The following is a 24,116-nucleotide window of genomic DNA, read 5'->3' as shown; positions in this document are numbered from 1 at the left end:
AATACCGGTAGCACACAGATACCCCTTTATATTGTGCGCAGTACAAAAAAATCCCCCCTTCCTTTCAGATCAGACCCCCATATAAAATCCTAAATGAGATCCCCTCATCTAAGACCAAACCCCCTTTAGACCTCTGTCAGAACCCATCTAAGACCCCAGTTTTAGACCTTAGATCAGACCCACATTAGACCTCCATGTAAGACTCCGACCCAATATCAGACCTCATATAAGACCCCCATTACATCTCCAGGCCCCCATACCCCCCTCAGTCAGACCTCCATACCCCGCCGTTCAGACCTCCATACCCCGCCAGTCAGACCTCTATACCCCCTCAGTACAGACCTCTATACCCCCTCAGTCAGACCTCTATACCCCCTCAGTCAGACCTCCAAAGCCCCCCCCCCGTCAGACCTCCAACCCCCCCCAGGTAGACCTCAATACCCCCCCAGTCAGACCTCAATACCCCCCCCAGTCAGACCTCCATACCCCCCCCAGTCAGACCTCCATACCCCCCCCCCCCAAGTCAGACCTCCATACCCCCGAGTCAGACCTCCATACCCCCCTTCCCCATTAAGACCTCCAGACTAGGGCTGAAACTAAATTTTTGCATCGAGAATTCGTTTGTGTCATGTGATCACGGAGCAGTAATGAAGCGTTTGCTATTACTTACCGCTCCGTGGTCACCCGCCGGCCCGCACTGCGCGGCACTTTTCAGCCCTGACACATCGTCAGAACATAGTGCACGTAAGCGCACCATGACCCGATGCTTGGTGACGTCAGGACAGGAAAAGAAGACGGAGGAGCTGTGGAGTGGCGACCCTACAGGAAAGGTAAGTACTGACAAGCTGGTGGCACTGGGTGGCAAGCTGGTGGCACTGGGTTGCAAGCTGGTGGCACTGGGGAGCACCTGATGGCACTGAGGGGGAAGCTGATGGCACTAGGGGGAACGTTGATGGCACTGGGGGAGTAGCTGGTGGCACTGGGGGGGAAGCTGATGGCACTGGGGGGCAGCTGATGGCATTGAGGAGGCAGCCAGTCGGACCTCTCCAGACCCCAAGTCGGACCTCTCCAGACCCCCAGATGGACCGATCCAGACCCCCCCCCCCCCAGTGAGGCCTCTCCTGAAACCCCCGCCCAGTGAGACCTCCAGACACCCCCCCCCCCCAGTGAGACCTCTCCAGACACTCCCCCCCCCCCCGTGAGACCTCTCCAGACACCCCGTCAGACTGTAAAATTAATACAATTCTAGAGAAGCTCCACCAGCAGGCTACTGGAGCCCAGCCTATCAGTTACCAGCTGACCAAAATGGAAAATAAATCAGTAATAATTTGCATACACAACATTTATTACCCCAATAAATGTATTAATAAAAATATTAAAACATGACCTTAGTCCATATTAGCATATACATATATAGATAAATAGAATGCGGAGCTCATACATGTTTCTATAAAACTGGAGTACTCCAATATATGTGACCTCTTTGCTTTCAGATATTATCGATTTTCTCCCATATAGAAACATAGAATGTGTCGGTAGATAGGAACCATTTGGCCCATCTAGTCTGCCCAATATGCTGAATACTATGGATAGCCCCTGGCCCTATCTGATATGAAGGATGGCCTTATGCCTATCCCATGCATGCTTAAACTCCTTCACTGTATTTGCAGCTACCACTTCTGCAGGAAGGCTATTCCATGCATCCACTACTCTCTCAGTAAAGTAATACTTCCTGATATTACTTTTAAACCTTTGCCCCTCTAATTTAAAACTATGTCCTCCTGTAGCAGTTTTTCTTCTTTTAAATATTCTCTCCTCCTTTACCTTGTTGATTCCCTTTATGTATTTAAAAGTTTCTATCATATCCCCTCTGTCTCGTCTTTCTTCCAAGCTATACATGTTAAGGTCCTTTAATCTTTCCTGGTAAGTTTTATCCTGCAATCCATGTACTAGTTTAGTAGCTCTTCTCTGAACTCTCTCCAAAGTATCAATATCCTTCTGGAGATATGGTCTCCAGTACTGCGCACAATACTCCAAATGAGGTCTCACTAGTGCTCTGTAGCGCGGCATGAGCACCTCCCTCTTTCTACTGGTAGTTCCTCTCCCTATACACCCAAGCATTCTGCTAGCATTTCCTGCTGCTCTATGACATTGTCTGCCTACCTTTAAGTCTTCTAAAATAATGACCCCTAAATCCCTTTCCTCAGATACTGAGGTTAGGACTGTATCACTGATTTTATATTCTGCTCTTGGGTTTTTACACCCCAGGTGCATTATCTTGCACTTATCAACATTAAATTTTAGTTGCCAGATTTTTGACCATTCCTCTAGTTTTCCTAAATCCTTTTCCATTTAGTGTATCCCTCCAGGAACATCAACCCTGTTACAAATCTTTGTGTCATCAGCAAAAAGACACACCTTACCATCGAGGCCTTCTGCAATTTCACTGATAAAGATATTAAACAATATCAGATCCCTGAGGTACCCCACTGGTAACAAGAGCATGGTCTGAATATACTCCATTGACTACAACCCTCTGTTGTCTGTCCCTCAGCCACTGCCTAATCCATTCAACAATATGGGAGTCCAAGCCCAAAGACTGCACTTTATTGATAAGCCTTCTATGTGGGACAGTATCAGAAGCCTTACTAAAGTCTAGATAAGTGATGTCTACTGCACCCTGTTATTTTAGTCACCCAATCAAAAAAATCTATAATTAGTTTGACATGATCTCCCTGAAGTAAACCCATGCTGTTTTTTTTAATCTTTCAATCCATGGGATTTTAGATGTTCCACAATCCTCTCCTTAAGTATGGTTTCCATTAATTTCCCCACTATTGATGTCAGGCTTACTGGCCTATAGTTGCCCAATTCCTCCCTACTACCTTTCTTGTGAATGGGCACAACATTTGCTAATTTCCAATCTTCTGGGACGACTCCTGTTACCAGTGATTAGTTAAATAAATCTATTAATGGTTTTGCTAGTTCACTGCTGAGTATGCAGAGTAATTCAACAAATTGATACTGTAACAATCGTATAACTAATGTGCGATTTTACCGGTAGTTGGAACCTTTATGGTTCAAAGGATAATGTCCTTGTTACAATTTTCGAATGGTGGATAATTCGCGCTCAAATCGCTTTCAGATAGTGAATACCTCGCTTTCAGCCAGCCCTCCTCTGCTGCCGCCTCGTTCCCAATGATCACTCGTGTCGGTCTACATGGCATCCCACGTGACGGACCAGGGAAAGGATTCGCTGACCCAGATAGGTGCAATAGAATACGCCACAAAATGATGTCTGACGTAGCCGGTATGGCCGATGTAGCAGAGTTTGATTTGGTGTAAAATTTGATTCGATGTAGCAGAGTCAAATCGATACATAGGAGATACTGGCACAGGTGGATCGGCTGAGATGGTATTTTAGCCTGGTATCACTTGGTGACTCTCGATGTATGTGAATTTGATAGAATTTGATAGAATAAAAATACTCGCAAAGTCCTTTAACGATAATTGGGAGAAATGCACAGAAAGCTGGGTCAAATTCACACTAGACTCGTTTCGAAACACAAGTTCCTTCCTCAGTAGTGAGATATAAAATGCTAAAATGGGAACCTACTGGTCATGCCTATAAATACCCTATTTGGGCATATTGCAATACATGGACTGGGTTCTGGATCGCACAATGACAAACTAATTGCAAATTGCAAACACACAGTCAATACTTTTAAGTATATAAAAAAATAATAATGCATATTGTAAAACATTAAAATGCAAAAGTACAAAAATTCGGAAACTCAGAAACTCCAGATGTCTAAGGGAGGGGGAAAAGATGCAGAGGGAGTCAATGTGCTGATACACAGCCTGGCATCGACTCCCTGTGCAATCACAGTAGTGTGAATTTGACCCAGCTTTCTGTGCGTTTCTCCCAATTATCGTTAAAGGACTTTGCGAGTATTTTTATTCTAGCAAATTCACATACATCGAGTGTGACGAGTCCAATACCGTCACCAAGTGATACCAGGCTAAAATACCATCTCAGACGAGATTGTACACCAAATCGAACTCCACTACATCGGCCTCTGCTATATCGGTCACGCCAATCTGATTCCGCTATATCGGCTACGTCAGACATCAGTGAGTCGCGTATTCTATTGCACCTATCTGGGTCAGCGAATCCTTTCCCTGGTCAGTCACGTGGGACGCCATGTAGACCGACACGAGTGATCATTGGGAACGAGGCGGCAGCGGAGAAGCGCTGGCTGAAAGCGAGGTATTCACTATCTGCAAGCGCTGTTTGAGCCCGAATTATCCACCATTCGAAAATTGTAACAAGGACATTATCCTTCGAACCATAAAGGTTCCAACTACCGGTAAAATCGCACATTAGTTATACGATTGTTACAGTATCAATTTGTTGAATTACTCTGCATATGGGAGAAAATCGATAATATCTGAAAGCAAAGAGGTCACATTTATTGGAGTACTCCAGGTTTATAGATACATGCGTGAGCTCCGCATTCTATTTATCTATATATGTATATGCTAATATGGAATAAGGTCATGTTTTAATATTTTTAGTAATACATTTATTGGGGTAATGAATTTTGTGTATGCAAATATACTGTGAGCCAGCCTAATTTATTATTGTAAAATAATAAAGTAACTTACCGTACTGCAGTCACCTGACCTCCTGCAGCATCAGGTCAGATTGCGCTTTGTACGTTCTGACGCTGCAGGCAGCCAGGACACAGCAGCGCGGGCCCTGAGAAGAGCGAGCTTAGGGGCCCTGTTGCAACTGCGACACTGCAATCCCTATAGTTACACTAGTGCTTAGGCCCCTTTCACATGAGCAAGTTTCCCGCACTGAATCCTGACCCATTCATTTCAATGGGTCTGTGTAGATGAGTGCTGTTTTTCACACATCATCTCTGCGTTAAGTGCAAATCGCTGCGTGTTCTATAGGCTACATGCACACGAATGTTGTTGTTTCCGTGTCCGTTCAGTTTTTTTTGCAGATAGAATGCGGACCCATTCATTTCAATGGGCCCGGAAGAAATGCGGACAGCACACCGTGTTATGTCCGCATCAGTATGTCCGTTCCGTAGCCCTGCAAAAAAATACAACATGTCCTATTCTTGTCCGTTTTAGGCATTGTTACAATGGATCCGCAAAAAAAAACAAAAAAACGGATGGCATACGGATATTATCCTTTTTTTTTTTTTTGGGAGGATCGGACCGCAAAACACATACGGTCGTGTGCATGTAGCCATTTTCTGTGTTTTTCACAAAGCTCTGGTTCCATAGAAGTGAATGGGGCTTCAGTGAAAAACGCATTGTATCCGGATGTAACCTGGATGCAGTCCTGATGCAATGCGTTTTTCACTGATGGTTGCTAGGAGATGTCGTTTTGTAATTATTCAGGATCCTAGAGAGGAATTATTTTCCTTCTTTTTCTTTGGACTACTGGCTTTGGCTCAAACTATATCAAAAACCTCATGTGCGAATCTAGCCTAATGATGTGTTTAGAGGGATTTATATTTTTGCAAATAGAACAAATATATTTCACTGTTGCATTTTTCTTTTAGAAAATTGACGTCACCAATAAGGTGGTTGCTGAACTGCTCTCCAAGACCACGGAATATTTACAGCCAAATCCAGGTAATATTTAATCACCTGCCCACTGTGTTTTCTCATACATTGGTCTTTATTCAAACCCAAGGAAAATTGCACTTCATTGAATTACATCTCAGCTAAGTATTATTATTTTTTGGTATTATTTATGCTAGTTCAGGGCCTTTAGCATTATCATTTTTTTATTATTTATGCTAGTTCAGGGCCTTTTAGCTTTTTATTTGTTATTATTTATGCTAGATCAGGGCCTTTAGTTATTTTTTTATTATTTATGCTAGTTCAGGGCCTTTAGCTTTTTTTGTTATTATTCATGCTAGTTCAGGGCCTTTAGCATTATTATTTTTGTATTATTTATGCTAGTTCAGTGCCTTTAGATTTTTTTTTATTATTATTTATGCTAGTTCAGGGTCTTTAGCTTTTTTTGTTATTATTTATGCTAGTTCAGGGCCTTTTAGCTTTTTTTTTTTCCATTATTTATGCTAGTTTAGGGCTTTTAGCGTTATTTTTTTTATTATTTATGCTCGTTCAGTGCCTGTTATATTCATTAGAGTCATTTCATTTTCCTTTACTGGAGGCTCTTTTAGCAGATTCCATTGTTTGGTAAAATGCCAGGCTCTCTAACGGAAACTGACAGACCCTATTATAGTCATCCTTATTCATTAAATCTTTTTAAAAGTAGCAAAAACCAAGCGGTTACTATTTCTAAGTTGGTTGCGACCATATTAAAGGGACAAAGCCCTTTCACTGTCTTAATTTGTTATTAATATATTTAGGGAGAGGGGATTGTGGCATGAAACCCACCCTTATAGTGACCCGATGTGTTGAGTTTATACATTATAATTATTATATTAATAATTGAATTTCTTCTTCTTTCAGCTTATCGAGCCAGACTAGGAATGCTAAACACCATGTCAAAAATCAGAGGACAAGTGAAAACTACAGGTTACCCTCAGACAGAAGGATTACTGGGAGATTCCATGCTCCGGTATGGGAGAGAACTGGGAGAGGATTCAGAATTTGGTGAGTGGGAAAATTGTGGCGCTTCGTGGACAGAATATGTGACTTTCTTAAAGGGGTTGTGCAGTTTAGAAATATTTTCCTATATCCTATTAGGGAAGGTGTGTGGGGGTCCCCTGTTCAGGATCCTTATTTCAGAGTGGAGAGCGATTACAAAGAGTGTCTCTCTCTCTGGAGGACCTGTCCTGTCCTGCATTACACAGACAACCTATTTGATTTGAATAATACTTAATTTCCCTTGTGGTGGCGTTGCAGGAAAACTGAACATCTACTGCTAGGTTTCCATAGAGATCATGGTGGTCTGCAATGGATCTGAACAGTAGGACAGGCAAAGTACTAGTAAGTAGGGATTGTCCAAGGTGAAGACACATAGCTCGGACATCCCTGCACACACTTATCTGTGACTTTTATGTATGTGGTTTATTATTTATAGAGGACTTGCATTTCATTTTAACAGCAGACATGTTGCTGGCATTCCTAAATTGTAATACAAAAGCAGCGGATCTGCAAAATACATATACAGGTCCTTCTAAAAAAAATTGCATATTGTAATAAAGTTCATTATTTTCTGTAATGTACTGATAAACATTAGACTTTCATATATTTTAGATTCATTACACACAACTGAAGTAGTTCAAGCCTTTTATTGTTTTAATATTGATGATTTTGGCATACAGCTCATGAAAACCCAAATTCCTATCTAAAAAAATTAGCATATTTCATCCGACCAATAAAAGAAAAGTTTTTTTAATACAAAAAAAGTCAACCTTCAAATAATGATGTTCAGTTATGCACTCAATACTTGGTCGGGAATCCTTTTGCAGAAATGACTGCTTCAATGCGGCGTGGCATGGAGGCAATCAGCCTGTGGCACTGCTGAGGTGTTATGGAGGCCCAGGATGCTTCGATAGCGGCCTTAAGCTCATCCAGAGTGTTGGGTCTTGCGTCTCTCAACTTTCTCTTCCCAATATCCCACAGATTCTCTATGGGGTTCAGGTCAGAAGAGTTGGCAGGCCAATTGAGCACAGTAATACCATGGTCAGTAAACCATTTACCAGTGGTTTTGGCACTGTGAGCAGGTGCCAGGTCGTGCTGAAAAATGAAATCTTCATCTCCATAAAGCTTTTCAGCAGATGGAAGCATGAAGTGCTCCAAAATCTCCTGATAGCTAGCTGCATTGACCCTGCCCTTGATAAAACACAGTGGACCAACACCAGCAGCTGACATGGCACCCCAGACCATCACTGACTGTGGGTACTTGACACTGGACTTCAGGCATTTTGGCATTTCCCTCTCCCCAGTCTTCCTCCAGACTCTGGCACCTTGGATTTCCGAATGACACGCAAAATTTGCTTTCATCCGAAAAAAGTACTTTGGACCACTGAGCAACAGTCCAGTGCTGCTTCTCTGTAGCCCAGGTCAGGCGCTTCTGCCGCTGTTTCTGGTTCAAAAGTGGCTTGACCTGGGGAATGCGGCACCTGTAGCCCATTTCCTGCACACGCCTGTACACGGTGGCTCTGGATGTTTCTACTCCAGACTCAGTCCACTGCTTCCGCAGGTACCCCAAGTTCTGGAATCGGTCCTTCTCCACAATCTTCCTCAGGGTCCGGTCACCTCTTCTCGTTGTGCAGCGTTTTCTGCCACACTTTTTCCTTCCCACAGACTTCCCACTGAGGTGCCTTGATACAGCACTCTGGGAACAGCCTATTCGTTCAGAAATTTCTTTCTGTGTCTTACCCTCTTGCTTGAGGGTGTCAATGATGGCCTTCTGGACAGCAGTCAGGTCGGCAGTCTTACCCATGATTGCGGTTTTGAGTAATGAACCAGGCTGGGAGTTTTTAAAAGCCTCAGGAATCTTTTACAGGTGTTTAGAGTTAATTAGTTGATTCAGATGATTAGGTTAATAGCTCGTTTAGAGAACCTTTTCATGATATGCTAATTTTTTTAGATAGGAATTTGGGGTTTTCATGAGCTGTATGCCAAAATCATCAATATTAAAACAATAAAAGGCTTGAAATACTTCAGTTGTGTGTAATGAATCTAAAATATATGAAAGTCTAATGTTTATCAGTACATTACAGAAAATAATGAACTTTATCCCAATATGCTATTTTTTTTAGAAGGACCTGTACATACTGTGTACATTCTGTGTTATTCTCTACAATCTGGATTAGAATGGGACATGTTCTATAATCTTCAGAACGGCTACATGGATACGCCAAAAATACTGATGTATGCATGGCTCCATAGGATGAATGGGTCAGTGTGCTATCCCCAAAAAATGCTGATGCATTGCACGTGCAAGAGACCAAAAGCTGATAGCGGTTCTCTATATCCTTATTATCTATCATTTATATAGCACCAACATATATTGCAGTGTTGTGCAGAGAATATATTCCGTCACATTAGTCTCTGTTACCACTGGGGCTCGGAGTTTAATTCTTCCCCATCTAAGGCATATACCTGCAGCACTTGCTGAGACCATTACTCTTGATTTTACGAAGCTTGTCGGCGGGCCGCACTCGGTCAATAAACGTTCCATTTATATCAGGCAGCGCTTTGCTGGATGTCGGGGAAAGCATGAAACAAATGGCAGAAGTGAAGGACTCTCTGGATATTAATGTCAAGCAGAACTTCATTGATCCTCTGCAGTCCTTACAAGACAAAGACTTGAAAGAAATTGTGGTAAGTGTTCATCATTTACCAGATGCTGTTATGTATCCTAGAGAGAGCGGCATCTGAAATCATGTATATATATTAAAGGGGAACTCCACCAGAATAGCTGAATGGCCAATACAGCTAGAAACATTTGGATGGTAATAAATGTTAGACTGGAATCACACACACCAGTTTTTTATGATTTTTAATATATTTTTTTTTTTTAACTAAAACCACAAGTGGATCAGATGAAAAGTATAGAGAGAGTACTTGTCTCTTTTGCAGTAACACCCCGATCCTTTTATCCTTTGACGTCTGCTGTTGAGCATACACATAAGACTTTGGCTGATGTGTTTAAAACGGGTTTGGATTTGCCTAAAGTGCATGGTCACCTTCAGGGTATGCCCACAAGGGATGGAAAATATTTTTGAAGCAGAAATGGCTGTGAATTTGACCCTCTCCGCTGCAAAGCGTGAAATCCACGGTGGAGATCCGCAGCAGAAATGGACATGGTGTAGATGTCAAATCCGCACCGCAAGTCAATTTACACTGCACCTTTTTACCCAGAGTGTGGATGAGCGTTCCTAAAGTTTCCTTTACTTTGCTGGCATGGTACAATAGTGAGAATTTGCTGCACAAAAATCCACGATGATAAATCCAAAATATATCTTTCACGTGTGAATGTACCCTAAAGGGGTATTCTCCCCAACAGCATTTATCCTCTGTCCTCAGCATATCTGATCCCCAGTGATCATGAAAGTGGGGGCAGTGCTTTCAGTTATCTCCGGTAGTTATGGAATGGTGGTCACGCATGCACACCATCGCTCCATTCTTATAGAGGACTTTCCACCTTCATTTTTTTGGATTGGTGGGGGTTCTGGCAGTCAGACCCTCATTGATCGGCACTTATTTGGATTTTTTATCTTGTTTCTGGTCTTCAGTATCATTTGAAAAAGCTGGAAGGTCGACGCTTAGATTATGATTATAAGAAGAAACGACAGGGAAAAGTTCCAGATGAAGAAATCCGACAAGCGGTGGAAAAATTTGAAGAGTCAAAAGAAGTGGCGGAACGAAGCATGTTTAATTTCCTAGAGAATGATGTAAGTATAGAATGTGCTGTGCGAAATGCACAGTTATGTCTTCTTAAAGGGGTTGTCCAACTTTGTAAGTAAATACTCTCCCTACCAAGACCTATCAAGGGAAGCATACTTTTACCTGCTCCACAACTCTCCGTTCTGGCTCTGTGGGTCCCGGGCTGTCTTCACTGCACTTCAGCTCCCACTTCCGGCTCAGACAAAGTCACATGCAACTCTGCAGCCAATCACTGGCCCCATTGTTGATGTGACCCAGCAGTGATGTGCTACTTGGGGACATTCATTGACTGCAGTGACACACGTGATCCCTTCCGTGTCAGAGGTTTACATGCGGGGACCGAAGCGCAGTCAAGACAGCAGTGTACCCAAGGATCCGGAACCGAATAGTGGGAAACGGGTATAAACTATATGAAGTTGTACAAGCCTTTGCTTCTGATAGCTATTTTTTGCATTGTGTACGCTGATCACTCAGGTTACCATATTTTCAGGTTACAGTGGTCACCCTGGGTCATATTAATGAGATCTATATTGACAACGGACTAGGTACAGTGCAGTGTATAACTGAATAGATCACTTGCCACCATTTTTGGTACAGTCACCCAGTGACATCCTGTTAGGCAGGAAAAGAGGAATGACGTGACAGTTATTGTGGGTGCTGAGGAAATTATTGCCTTTTAATAGACGGGTTAACAATTACGTACTGGTGAGCAGAGGACAATGCCTAATTCATCATCATTTGTAACACGTCATTATGTGACTGCAGTCATAGCCATACTGCAGAGTACTACTCGTCTTATTGGATTTACTTCCATTCGGGCACGTGTTACATGCTGTAAATTCCTACCTCACCCCTACGTTATGTATTAGTCATTTTTACTCTGTGTCACTTTGCCTTCTCATACATTATTACATACAGTCAGGTCCATAAATATTGGGACACCGACACAATTTTAACATTTTTGCCTCTATACACCACCACAATGGATTTGAAATGAAACGAACAAGATGTGCTTTAACTGCAGACTGTCAGCTTTACATCCAAATCAGGGGAACAGTGTAGGAATTACAACAGTTTGCATATGTGCCTCCTACTTGTTAAGAAACCAAAAGTAATGGGACAATTGGCTTCTCAGCTGTTCCATGGCCAGGTGTGTGTTATTCCTCATTGTCCCAATTACAATGAGCAGATAAAAGGTCCAGAGTTCATTTCTAGTGTGCTATTTGCATTTGGAATCTGTTGCTGTCAACTCTCAAGATAAGATCCAAAGAGCGGTCACTATCAGTGAAGCAAGCCATCATTAGGCTGAAAAACAAAACAAACCCATCAGAGAGATAGCAAAAACTTTAGGCGCGGCCAAAACAACTGTTTGGAACATTCTTAAAAAGAAGGAACGCACTGGTGAGCTCAGTAACACCAAAAGACCCGGAAGACCACGGAAAACAACTGTGGTGGATGACCGAAGAATTATTTCCCTGGTGAAGAAAACGCCCTTCACAATAGTTGGCCAGATCAAAAACACTCTCCAGGAGGTAGGTGTATGTGTGTCAAAGTCAACAATCAAGAGAAGACTTCACCAGAGTGAATACAGAGGGTTCACCACAAGATGTAAACCATTGGTGAGCCTCAAAAACAGGAAGGCCAGATTAGAGTTTGCCAAACAACATCTAAAAAAGCCTTCACAGTTCTGGAACAACATTCTATGGACAGATGAGACAAAGATCAACTTGTAGAAGAGTGATGGGAAGAGATGAGTATGGAGAAGGAAAGGAACTGCTCATGATCCTAAGCTTACCACCTCATCAGTGAAGCATGGTGGTGGTAGTGTCATGGCGTGGGCATGTATGGCTGCAAATGGAACTGGTTCTCTTGTATTTATTGATGATGTGACTGCTGACAAAAGCAGCAGGATGAATTCTGAAGTGTTTCGGCAATATTATCTGCTCATATTCAGCCAAATGCTTCAGAACTCATTAGACGGTGCTTCACAGTGCAGATGGACAATGACCCAAAGCATACTGCAAAAGCAACCAAAGAGTTTTTTAAGGGAAAGAAGTGGAATGTTATGCAATGGCCAAGTCAATCACCTGACCTTAATCCGATTGAGCATGCATTTCACTTACTGAAGACAAAACTGAAGGGAAAATGCCCCAAGAATAAGCAGGAACTGAAGACAGTTGCAGTAGAGGCCTGGCAGAGCATCACCAGGGATGAAACCCAGCATCTGGTGATGTCTATGCCTTCCAGACTTCAGGCTGTAATTGACTGCAAAGGATTTGCAACCAAGTATTAAAAAGTGATAGTTTGATTTATGATTATTATTCTGTCCCATTACTTTTGGTCCCTTAACAAGTGGGAGGCACATATGCAAAATGTTGTAATTCCTACACCATTCACCTGATTTGGATGTAAATACCCTCAAATTAAAGCTGGCAGTCTGCAGTTAAAGCACATCTTGTTTGTTTCATTTCAAATCCATTGTGGTGGTGTATAGAGCCAACAATGTTAGAATTGTGTCGCTGTCCCAATATTTATAGACCTGACTGTAGATACTTAAAGGGGTTATCAAGGATGTTAATACTGACGGCTTAGCCTCAAAATAGGCATTGGTCCCTAACCACCACCTGTTTCACCTAGCATGGACTTTCTAGAGGAAAAGACTTTTTCTGTAGATGGATTAATGTTGCTTTTGAGAAAAATGTCATTTTATATTTTAGCATCCTAAGGACGTGCTCAGTTTAGCCTGAAAACGGTGAGTTCAAGGCTGAGGCTTAATGATGCGACTTCGCAGGCAAGTCGGAGACAAGTCATATGTCACTTTAAGGCCTCATGCACACGGCCGTGTTCCGCGTCCGAGAACGGACAGTGGAAACCCGGCCGGGATTCCTCCTGACATGCGCCGTGCGCTCATGCTGTCAGGAGGAATCCCGTCCGGGTTTCCACGGTCCACTCTCGGCCGCGGAACACGGCCGTCTGCATGAGGCCTAATGCAGTAAAAGTCGCATGCAACCTGCAACACGAAGCCCATCAGGTCTGGATTTTTAGTGACTGTTGTGCAGTTTTCTTGTCCCACGTCACATGTCACCATTAAGCTCCAGCCTGTAATGTCACTAGTCACAGATTCGTATAAAGGGCACCTGTAACCTGACGACTGGTAAATTTGAGCTGATGCATAAACACAGGTTCTGTAAAATGAAGACGGCCGTAGAAGTGACCTGGTTTAGTAAGAGGGTCTTTACATAGAGGCTATATTAAGAATGCTGCCTGCCTGCTTGTCTGCATGCCTGATAATGAGCGAATTAGATTACACATGCATCAATATTAGTGACCTGCATCCAGAAATAGCAGATTAATAGGGCGTGCTTAGTTACTTTTGTCATAGAAATGTAAAATGAATCTCATGCCTTCATTGTTATTCAGCAGTAATATCTAAATGATATTGGTTCTGGCCGCACCCTGTATGAAAAAGGATTAACACACAGTGGTTTAATGAGATTTTTTTTGTGGCAATTTTGCACCATCTTGGGTTTTTTCTTTTTGCCCAAGAGAAGTGACTATACAGGGAGTGCAGAATTATTAGGCAAGTTGTATTTTTGAGGATTAATTTTATTATTGAACAACAACCATGTTCTCAATGAACCCAAAAAACTCATTAATATCAAAGCTGAATATTTTTGGAAGTAGCTTTTAGTTTGTTTTTAGTTTTAGCTATTTTAGGGGGATATCTGTGTGTGCAGGTGACTATTACTGTACATAATTATTAGGTAACTTAACAAAAAACAAATATATACCCATTTCAATTATTTATTTTTACCAGTGAAACCAATATAACATCTCAACATTCACAAATATACATTTCTGACATTCAAAAACAAAACAAAAACAAATCAGTGACCAATATAGCCACCTTTCTTTGCAAGGACACTCAAAAGCCTGCCATCCATGGATTCTGTCAGTGTTTTGATCTGTTCACCATCAATATCGCGTGCAGCAGCAACCACAGCCTCCCAGACACTGTTCAGAGAGGTGTACTGTTTTCCCTCCTTGTAAATCTCACATTTGATGATGGACCACAGGTTCTCAATGGGGTTCAGATCAGGTGAACAAGGAGGCCATGTCATTAGATTTGCTTCTTTTATACCCTTTCTTGCCAGCCACGTTGTGGAGTACTTGGACGCGTGTGATGGAGCATTGTCCTGCATGAAACTCATGTTTTTCTTACCTTGCAGACTTCTTCCTGTACCACTGCTTGAAGAAGGTGTCATCCAGAAACTGGCAGTAGGACTGGGAGTTGAGCTTGACTCCATCCTCAACCCAAAAAGGCCCCACAAGCTCATCTTTGATGATACCAGGCCAAACCAGTACTCCACCTCCACCTTGCTGGCGTCTGAGTCGGACTGGAGCTCTCTGCCCTTTACCAATCCAGCCATCTGGCCCATCAAGACTCACTCTCATTTCATCAGTCCATAAAACCTTAGAAAAATCAGTCTTGAGATATTTCTTGTTCAGTGGTGGTCGTCTTTCAGCCTTTCTTACCTTGGCCATGTCTCTGAGTGTTGCACACCTTGTGCTTTTGGGCACTCCAGTGATGTTGCAGCTCTGAAATATGGCCAAACTGGTGGCAAGTGGCATCTTGGCAGCTGCACGCTTGACTTTTCTCAGTTCATGGGCAGTTATTTTGCGCCTTGGTTTTTCCACACGCTTCTTGCGACCCTGTTGACTATTTTGAATGAAACGCTTGATTGTTCGATGATCACGCTTCAGAAGCTTTGCAATTTTAAGAGTGCTGCATCCCTCTGCAAGATATCTCACTATTTTTGACTTTTTTGAGCCTGTCAAGTCCTTCTTTTGACCCATTTTGCCAAAGGAAAGGAAGTTGCCTAATAATTATGCACACCTGATATAGGGTGTTGATGTCATTAGACCACACCACTTCTCATTACAGAGATGCACATCACCTAATATGCTTAATTGGTAGTAGGCTTTCGAGCCTATACAGCTTGGAGTAAGACAACATGCATAAAGAGGATGATGTGGTCAAAATACTCATTTGCCTAATAATTCTGCACGTAGTGTACTATTAAGTCTGCCTACCCAAGGACACACATTTACTAATGTATCTAGAATCTGTCTATAAAGTGGCTCAAGTGGCGATTTTTACCTTTTTTTTTTTTCTTGTTCTAAAAGGGGGTGGTTTTGCTCCAAATACGTGCCACAATTCTTTCATAAAATTCAGTCTCAAAGTAAACCAAACAATAGCTGGTATAGAGTTAGACCAAAGCATCTCTTTCCTTGCACCACATGTCCTGCGGGTCTAGTAGACCGTCTACGTTTACACTCGGGGACAGACTAGGAACTTAAACTTGCTTTGGAAAAAGCCTAAAAGTGGTCCCATGTTGTAGGCAAGTGGGCACGGGCCATAGTGCTGCACAAAATGCTGTCCATCTGTGGTGGCCATCAGTGACTGCCATGTTCTGTTCTCCTCCATTTGTCTTGAAGATATGGAGCAGGGGCTTATGAGAGGAGATGTGGGCCACAGCTCTGAGCTAGCCCTACCTTCGGCATGCTGCCTGGACTTCCCCTAGTAATGACCCCTAGAGTGCCCCAGTTGTATGCTTCCCAAGTGGCCAAGGAAAGAAGAAGAAAAAATACTTGTGCCGTTGCAAGTTGCCGTCTCTTGTGCAAGTGCTAGGCCTTTCCACCCTGCAGCCTAAGATGCTTCTGTCTCTGCACCATTTGTTACACTCCTGTGGCCTAGGAGGGTGACCAGCAGGGCGGGCAACCATGGATTCCTGTGCCCCACCTCACTATTCAACTGCATCACTGTCCTGAGGGCATCTAGAGCCACTGGCCTGGTATATAAGTACCTGGTGCTCCCAGCCTTAAAGAGGTTGTGCATTGGAAAGATATTGATGACCTGTCAGGTCAGCTGTTTGAAGGGGTAGTGGCGCTCATGCTCTGCTTCCGCTTCACAATTACCTGTGTGCCGTGTCACTTGTACTGGCCGTGCAGTGTAATACTTTTAACTGGGACAGAGCAGATGTAATTACACTGTATCGCCTCTACAAGCGAGACAGCACAAAGGTAATTTTGAAGCAGAGCTCACATGAGAACCACTAACCCTTCAAACAGCCGATTGGCGGGGGTAACAGCAGTCAGACCCCCCATCGATCTGATATTGATGACCTATCCTGAGGATAAGTCATATCTTTGCACTGCACAACCCCTTTAATTACCGGAGGGCTTCCATGTGCATCAACCCACCGGGAAATTTCCCCGTAGGGTCTGTGGCCAGTCCGCCATGTATAGGATTAGTAATTTTGGCCCAGTGTTGTGGTTTTTAGCACTTTCCATGTATTTTTGGGGAGGTCAGTGGAGTTTACATGCAAAATATTAAAAGATCAAAAATTCTACCAAAATTGCTTGTAAAAAATAAAATAAAAAAATTCTGCCATCTTTTACATAGGTTCAGAAACACTAGGAAAACGTTGTGGGGTAGATTTATCAAACTGGTGTGAAGTACAACTGGCTAAGTTGCCCAAAGCAACCATTTAGATTCCTCCTTTCATTTTTCAGAGCTTGTTTGGAAAATGAAAGGTGGAATCTGATTGGTTGCTCTGGGCAACTAAGCCAGTTCTACTTTACACCAAGTTGATAAATCTCTCCTGTGTGTGTGAATGAGATCATGTGAGGCCGATATGATTGATTCAGTCTGTCTTGAATGACATTATGTCCAGTCTAATCCATTTCATCGATGTGGATAATTCAGTAATTTCAGGGCTTTTCTACAATTAATATTAAAAGCTTCCCCCAGAAACAGAAGACACTTTTTAATATTAATTAAAAAAACGTCCATGGGCTGTAAATAGAAGCCTGGATGTATACTGTATGTCCTATATCCTCATCTCCCTGGTCAGTCTTAAAAAACAGGAACATGTTTAAAATCTTGGACATGGCCATGGTGACAATGTGCGGGAGACATGTATTTAGAGCTGGGGTCGGGTCTTGCCCAGTGAGATCAGGGAAGACTTTCCCACATACTTTTCTCTAAGTGATATGGCCACGTCTGTGTGCTTTTGGGGAAGGCAGACATCTATGGATATATCACATTGAAAGGTAACACAATTAAGAATGGACCACTCCTAGTGGAAGGGCCTATTTCCTATGGAGGTGCTGCCCTCTAATGGTAATTTGCAGAACTGATCTGCTGCCTCTTTTACTTGTAAATTATAGTGTCAAGGTATTCTGGAACACTGTACACGGAGGGGTTTGTCATTGCCACAGTTTGGGATGTATATTCATCTACCTTTTGGCCTCTTTAGTAATTTTCTAAGGCGCCAGATGTCATACTGGTGTGAATTGGATTTTAAAACCAATCACAAAGTAAGGCAAAAAAAGTGCAGCAGTTGTCAGTTCCAGATTTAGGGCTCATGCACACTAACGTCTTTTTTTTTCCCGTGTCTGTTTTTAAAAAAAATAGTACACGTCCTATTATTGTCCGCATTACGGACAAGGATAGTACTGTTCTATTAGGGACCAGCTGTTCTGTTCTGCAAAATACGGAATGCACACGGACGTTATCCGTATTTTCTGCAGATCCATTTTTTGCGGACCGCAAAATATATACAGTCGTGTGTATGAGCCCTAAGTTTCTTTTCTCACATAAAGACACCTGCTGTAATGGTGCCCTGGTTGGATCACAGGCTGCAGTCTGCATTAGTAGCTCAGTCCTGCTACTGAAATAGGACCTGTCCTTACATTCCCCATGTAATAAAAATTCTGGAGCATCCATTCTTACGACTCTGCCACGTGCCATTTGTTTATTTACTCCAGAAGTTATGAATGGATTACTAGCAGTTTGACATGAAGGTCCAGATGGATGTTACCATTTGGGGGGTCTCCCTGCACAGTCTGACACTTTCCAGTAAGTACTGCCAGTATTACACTGTGGAGGGACACACCCCAACTGGTAACACCCATGTGGATTTTTATTGCTAGCAATTAATTTATAACTTCTAGTAGGAATAAGCAGTGAATGGAGAGCATGCTGAACTTGAGCGCTGCACTCTCTTTTGGAGGCCCGTTCTGGAGATACGTGCGAGTCCCAGAGGTGGAACACACACTAATCTGACATGGGTGACATATCGCTAGGATATACCCCCAATGTCCAAGATGATAAAAAAACCTTTAGGAAATTGATGGATGTTCAGGTTTACAGACCCCACACATATGATCTGTGATATATCTGAAGACCATTTGTGGGTATTAGCATCTTCTGCATTCAGCTGAATACTTTGGATCATTTTACTATAAGCATACAAAGGTTTGAATTCACAGTTGAGCTAGAGATCATCCAGATGAGCCCAATGCTTCAGTCTCCTTTTATATGGTCTACACCAGGGATCAGCAACCTGCAGCACTGCAGGTGTTCTGGAACAACAACTTCCAGAATGCTCCATTCACTTTTATAGGAGTTATAAGAACAGCCGAGCATGTTTGCATGCTTGGAGTTGTAGTTTCACAGCAGCTGGAGCACCGAAGGCTGCTGATGAGCGTTGTCTGTTCATTGTACGCTGTATAAAGGCCGTTGATGGAAATCCAGTGTTCTTGTGACTAATGACTATCCTCACTCTTTCTACAGGTAGAACAGGTGAGCCAGCTGGCAGTATTCATAGAGGCTGCACTAGACTACCATAGGCAATGTACACAGATCATGGAAGACCTCCACAGCAGGTTACACAACAGGTAAGCTGACCCAATGCTTCATATACTGGTTTGATATAAATAACGCTTCACAAACCAGAGTGTAAGTTGTGAATGTACTTGTTAAAGGGGTTTTCCAGGAGTAAAGTATTGATGGCCTGACCTCCGGATAGGTCATGAATATCAGATCAGTGGGGTTCTGACACCAAACAGCTGTTTGACCACAGTGCTCACATCATACCAAGTGAATGTGATATTACAGCCCAGGCTCATTCACTTAAATAAGACTGAGCTGCGGCTAGGCAATGTGACCTGTCCAAACAGCTGATCAGCAGTGGTGCTGGAAGTTGGACTCCCACTGATCAGATATCAATGACCTCTCCTTAGGACATCAATATTATAGTGCCTGAAAACCCCCTTAATTTGCACGTGTACTCCTGTATCAGTCTCCGGAACGGTTACATTTCCAGAGCCACGTTCACTGGTATGGGGTCCTGAGACCCCAACTCCTCTTTGGGAGGAGGTGAGAAGTTTATATAGGTTAGCCGTCAAGTCCATGCCTCTCTGTGGGAGTTGTGTCTTAACAATGTTATCTGGAAAACGTATACCTTTTTGCTTTCAGAATGAATTCTGCATCCAGTCGCCCTAAAAGGGAACACCACTCAAGATCAATAATGTCTGTACTAGACGCAGATGAAAGGCTCCGACATAATGGCATCTCCAGAAGTTCCTCCATCAAGTTATCAGGTACAGGTGACCTTCTTTGTTCTTTCCTTTTAATGGTGTTTTCACATGCTGCCGAGTTTGCTGCAGAATATTTTTGCGACTGAAAATCCGTTCCATTCATCTAAATGGGGTTGTTTTGGCTGTAAGGACATGGATTTCTGCAAGCCCCATGCACATTAATGGAACCGACTTTCAGTCGTAGAAATTTCTGCAACAAAATCATGTGAAGGCACCCAAAGGGTACGGATACACGGTGACATGTCGCGCGACAGAAAAATATGTGCGACTTGTCTGCTCAACTATTTTAGAACTTTGTTTAGGCTGTGAAAAAACAGCCAAGTTGCAGGCGAGTCGCTTCCATTAAAGTCGGTGGATGAGAAGCTGCGCGCGACATGTGACCTACAACACAATATCCAGCATGTCTGGAGTTTTTGCGACTGTTGTGTCGCATTTGTAGCATGTCTCATTACGATACCATTGACAGTCATTACATGAAATGGCTCACGACTCATGTTGTCTAAATCTTTCCTAGCTGTACCCTCTTGCCACAAATATATTATTGAAGGGCACATTTACACTGCCCAAGTATCCATATATATTTCTACCAAAATGGTTGTAGATCCTATATTAGAAAAAAAAACTGTCTCCCCTTACTGGATACAGAACTAAGTGTGAGAATGAGCCCTTATAAAGGTAAATCTTATTTTGACAGGAAAGAATAATTCATTGACACTATGAGGACCATCAATAGTATTGCACCTACACTAATCAACCATAACATTAATTGCATAGGTCTCCCTCCTACTTTGACCTATAGATCGAATTGAGACCTTGAGAATTTGGAGGTCAAGTCAACACCTTGAATTCTTGCTCATGTTCCTCAAACCATTCCTGTACAGTTTGTGCAGTTTGGCAATGCGCATTATCTTGTAGAAAGAGGCCACTGCCTGTAAGAAATGCTATTGCTATGGCGGGTGCACTAGGTTTGCAGCAATGTTTAGGTAGGTAATATATGTCAGCAGCATCCACATGAATGCCAGGACCCAAGGATTCCCACACAACATTGCTCAGGGCATCACACTATCCCCGTCAGCTTGTCTTCTTCCCATAGTGCATCCTGATGCCATCTCTTCCACAGGTAAGTGATGCACATGCACTTGGTTGTCCACCTGATGTAAAAGAAGACAGCATTCATCAGACCAGACCACCTTCTTCTCTTGTTCCATGGTCCAGTTCTGGTTGCAGCACACTGTGCTGTCCGCATTTCCGGAGCGCGCCCAGATCTTCCGGTCCGCGGCTCTGAAAAAAAATAGAACATGTCCTATTCTTGTCCGCAAGTGCGGACAAGAATAGGCAGTTCTATGGGGGTGTTGGCCGGGTGTATTGCGGATCCGCAATGCACTACGGACGTGTGAATGGACCCTTATCCTGTGTGGTCACATTACCTGTGTACTGGGCACATACACCCACATGGTCTGATATAAGTAGCAGCACTGCAACTTGTAATATCTCTGTGTCCTGGCCTTTAAAGAGTTGTCTGGTTTCCTATCTTATCCGTCCACAGGATGGGTCATCAATATCAGATTGGTGGGGGTCTGACTCCTGTCAGATCCACCGATCAACTATTTGAAGAAGTTTTCTTCACTGTTTACCTGCTCGCCATCGATATCGCAGCGGTGAGCAGTGTAATTACAGCTCCTCCGTCCCAGTCACTTGAATCGGACAGAACGTAACTACAATTGCTCTGGTCCCATTGAAGTGAATGGGATGAGGAGCTGTAATTACACTGCTCACTGCTGCAATGTCGACAGCGACCAGGTAAACAGTGAGAAGAACGTGGCGATCCGAAGGATAGGAAACCGGAAAACCCTTTCAAAGGGCATCTGTCAGCAGATTTGTAACCATGAAACTGGCTGCCCTCTGCACTTTGACAGGGATAGTCATTATGATGTTTTCTCTGCCTGGTCCTGTCAATGAAAGAGTAGAGGGCGCAGCAGTTGCAGAGAGAGCTGAGCCTCTAGGTGTAACGGCAACGCCCCTGTTGCTCCTAGAGGCTCATTTGCATATATTAAAACTTCATTTTTCTCAGTAATGCGGGCACATATGAATATGGGACCAACACAGATGCCTTATCTGCCAAGTGCACATGTAACAGGTCAGACAGTATCATGGGTACAAATCTGCTGACAGATGCCTTATCTGCCAAGTGCACATATAACAGGTCAGCCAGGTTCATAGGTAGAAATCTGCTGACAGATGTCCTAGCAATATGACCGACATAACTCCTCCCTCAACCAATTTACTAATATAATTCACAAAGTGGTGCTGGAATTACTTAGAGGACCTTTCACCCGTCCTGGCATTACAATATAAGTAACTGGCACTGTAGGGCATTATTAGTAGATGTAATGGCTGTAATTTTTTTTTCAGCTTGGCTGCTCTGTTGCTCAGCTGTGGCCCCAATTCTGGTTTTGCGCCCTGTATGCTAATAGACAGCATCGGTACAGGGAGGAGGAGACGCCAGCTTTTCTCTCCTTCTTCCTGGCTGTGACGCTCTCCGTGCCACAGCCAGGAAGAGGGAAATGCCTCCTGAGACAAGCTGGCATCTCCTCCTCCCTGTACCGATGCGGTCTATTAGCATACAGGGCGCAAAACCAAAATGGGGGGCACTACGGAGAAACAGAGCAGCCGAACTTAAAAAAAAATTCAGCCATGATATCTACTAATAATGCCCTACCGTGCCAGGTACTTATATTGTAATGTCAGGACCAGTAAAAGGTACTCTTTAAAGGGATTTTCTCACTTAAGCAAGTGGCTTTTATAATGTAATAAAAGCCATTTACTAATGTATTGTGAATGTCCATATTACCTCCTTTGCTGGCTTGATTCATTTTTCCATCACATTATACACTTCTCGTTTTCATGGTTACGACCATCCTGCAATGCAGCAGCGGTGGTCGTGCTTGCACACTATAGGAAAAAGTGCCGGCCTCTCTGGTGGACGGGACCGCCGGGGTGCGCATAGGCTGGTGCTTTTTCCCAGTGTACAAGTACGGCCACCACTGCTGGATTGCAGGGTTGTTGTAACCATGGAAACATGAAGTATATAATGCAAAAATGAATCCAGCTAGCAAAGGAGGTAATATATACAATCACAATACATTAGTAACTGCCTGTTATTAACTTTCTCTACTTAATACATGCCATTTGCTGAAGTGAGACAACCCCTGTAATGTATCGAACTGAAACTGAGCCAAACACTGGTGCACAGAGTTTGTGCTGATAGTTTCCACTTGAAAATGGATATTACAGTTTTGAAAGTTGCAATTGAAAACAACCTTATTACAGCCAGGAAATTGTCTGTTTGTATTCCCCAGGCTCTACCTTGCAGTTGGATCAGCCTTGTTGCAGAGCTCTGTATGACTTTGACGCAGAGAATGAAGGGGAACTTGCCTTCAAAGAAAGAGACATCATCACATTGACCAACCAAATTGACGAGAACTGGTATGAAGGCATGGTTAATGGGGAATCAGGGTTTTTTCCAATTAATTATGTTGAAGTTGTGGTTCCCCTTCCACAGTGAACATCACGCTAACACTTCTGAGACCATATATAATTGACAAAGAGACTCTCGAAGCCTTTTGGATGTGGCATTCTGTGAACGCCTTGCTACTTGAGTGACTTAAATTTAATTGTCATCTCTTTTATATGTATTTATTTTGTATCGATTTTTATTTTTCTGAAAACATTGACACTGTTACAAGGATGTGCAAAAAAGATTCTATTTTGTCATTGTATGGAGAGTGTATCATTATGTTTCATATGTGATATCTGTTGCATGTATGTTGACTACTTTTTCATTTTTTCCCCCCTTAAATCCTTTTAAAGTATTTTAAACATGTTATTTCACTTATGAAAATTAGAAAACACCAGTTCTTAACTGTGAATATTTTAATACATGTTGCACAATTCGACATTGTAAATCTGTGTCGTCTTAATGTAAATTGATGTCTATATGACCATATATAATAAATACTATATATCATGAAATTGCACTCAACTTATTACCTACAAGAGTTGAAAAAAGTGAGGATTTCCCCCCCAATTATAATGGATCTGTACAGTTTTTTTCACTTGTGCAGCATGTTGTGTTATTAGAAGGATTTCACTTTTTTAAATTTATTTTACTCATATAGCTCTGACATATTCCACAGCGCTTTACAATCGTTTTGATTTGCAGTCCCCAATGGAGCTCACAATCTAAGTTCCCTATCGGTATGTCTTTGGAG

At 42.7% G+C, this 24,116-nt stretch overlaps 1 protein-coding gene across 2 annotated transcripts in view; it reads left to right on the top strand.

The window, feature by feature from the left end:
* SH3GL3 (SH3 domain containing GRB2 like 3, endophilin A3) overlaps positions 1–23,871 on the top strand; it is a 96,350-nt gene extending 72,479 nt beyond the window's left edge. Inside the window, exons 2-9 of one of the 2 annotated variants that reach the window (XM_044279578.1) lie at positions 5,305–5,306; positions 5,586–5,658; positions 6,508–6,651; positions 9,200–9,333; positions 10,248–10,406; positions 19,040–19,143; positions 19,724–19,848; positions 23,205–23,871. In XM_044279578.1, the coding sequence (XP_044135513.1) occupies positions 6,528–6,651; positions 9,200–9,333; positions 10,248–10,406; positions 19,040–19,143; positions 19,724–19,848; positions 23,205–23,410 (852 nt within the window). In that variant the 5' untranslated portion in view covers positions 5,305–5,306; positions 5,586–5,658; positions 6,508–6,527 and the 3' untranslated portion in view covers positions 23,411–23,871. The remainder of the gene's footprint in view (positions 1–5,304; positions 5,307–5,585; positions 5,659–6,507; positions 6,652–9,199; positions 9,334–10,247; positions 10,407–19,039; positions 19,144–19,723; positions 19,849–23,204) is intronic. The other variant, XM_044279577.1, reaches the window with a different exon arrangement.
* The last annotated feature ends 245 nt before the right edge of the window (positions 23,872–24,116 follow it).

This window comes from Bufo gargarizans, chromosome 2 (genome assembly GCF_014858855.1).
Source record: "Bufo gargarizans isolate SCDJY-AF-19 chromosome 2, ASM1485885v1, whole genome shotgun sequence".
Classification (NCBI taxonomy): domain Eukaryota; kingdom Metazoa; phylum Chordata; class Amphibia; order Anura; family Bufonidae; genus Bufo; species Bufo gargarizans.
Note: the sequence above shows the minus strand (reverse complement) of the source record. Positions and strands in the feature narration are given on the sequence as shown.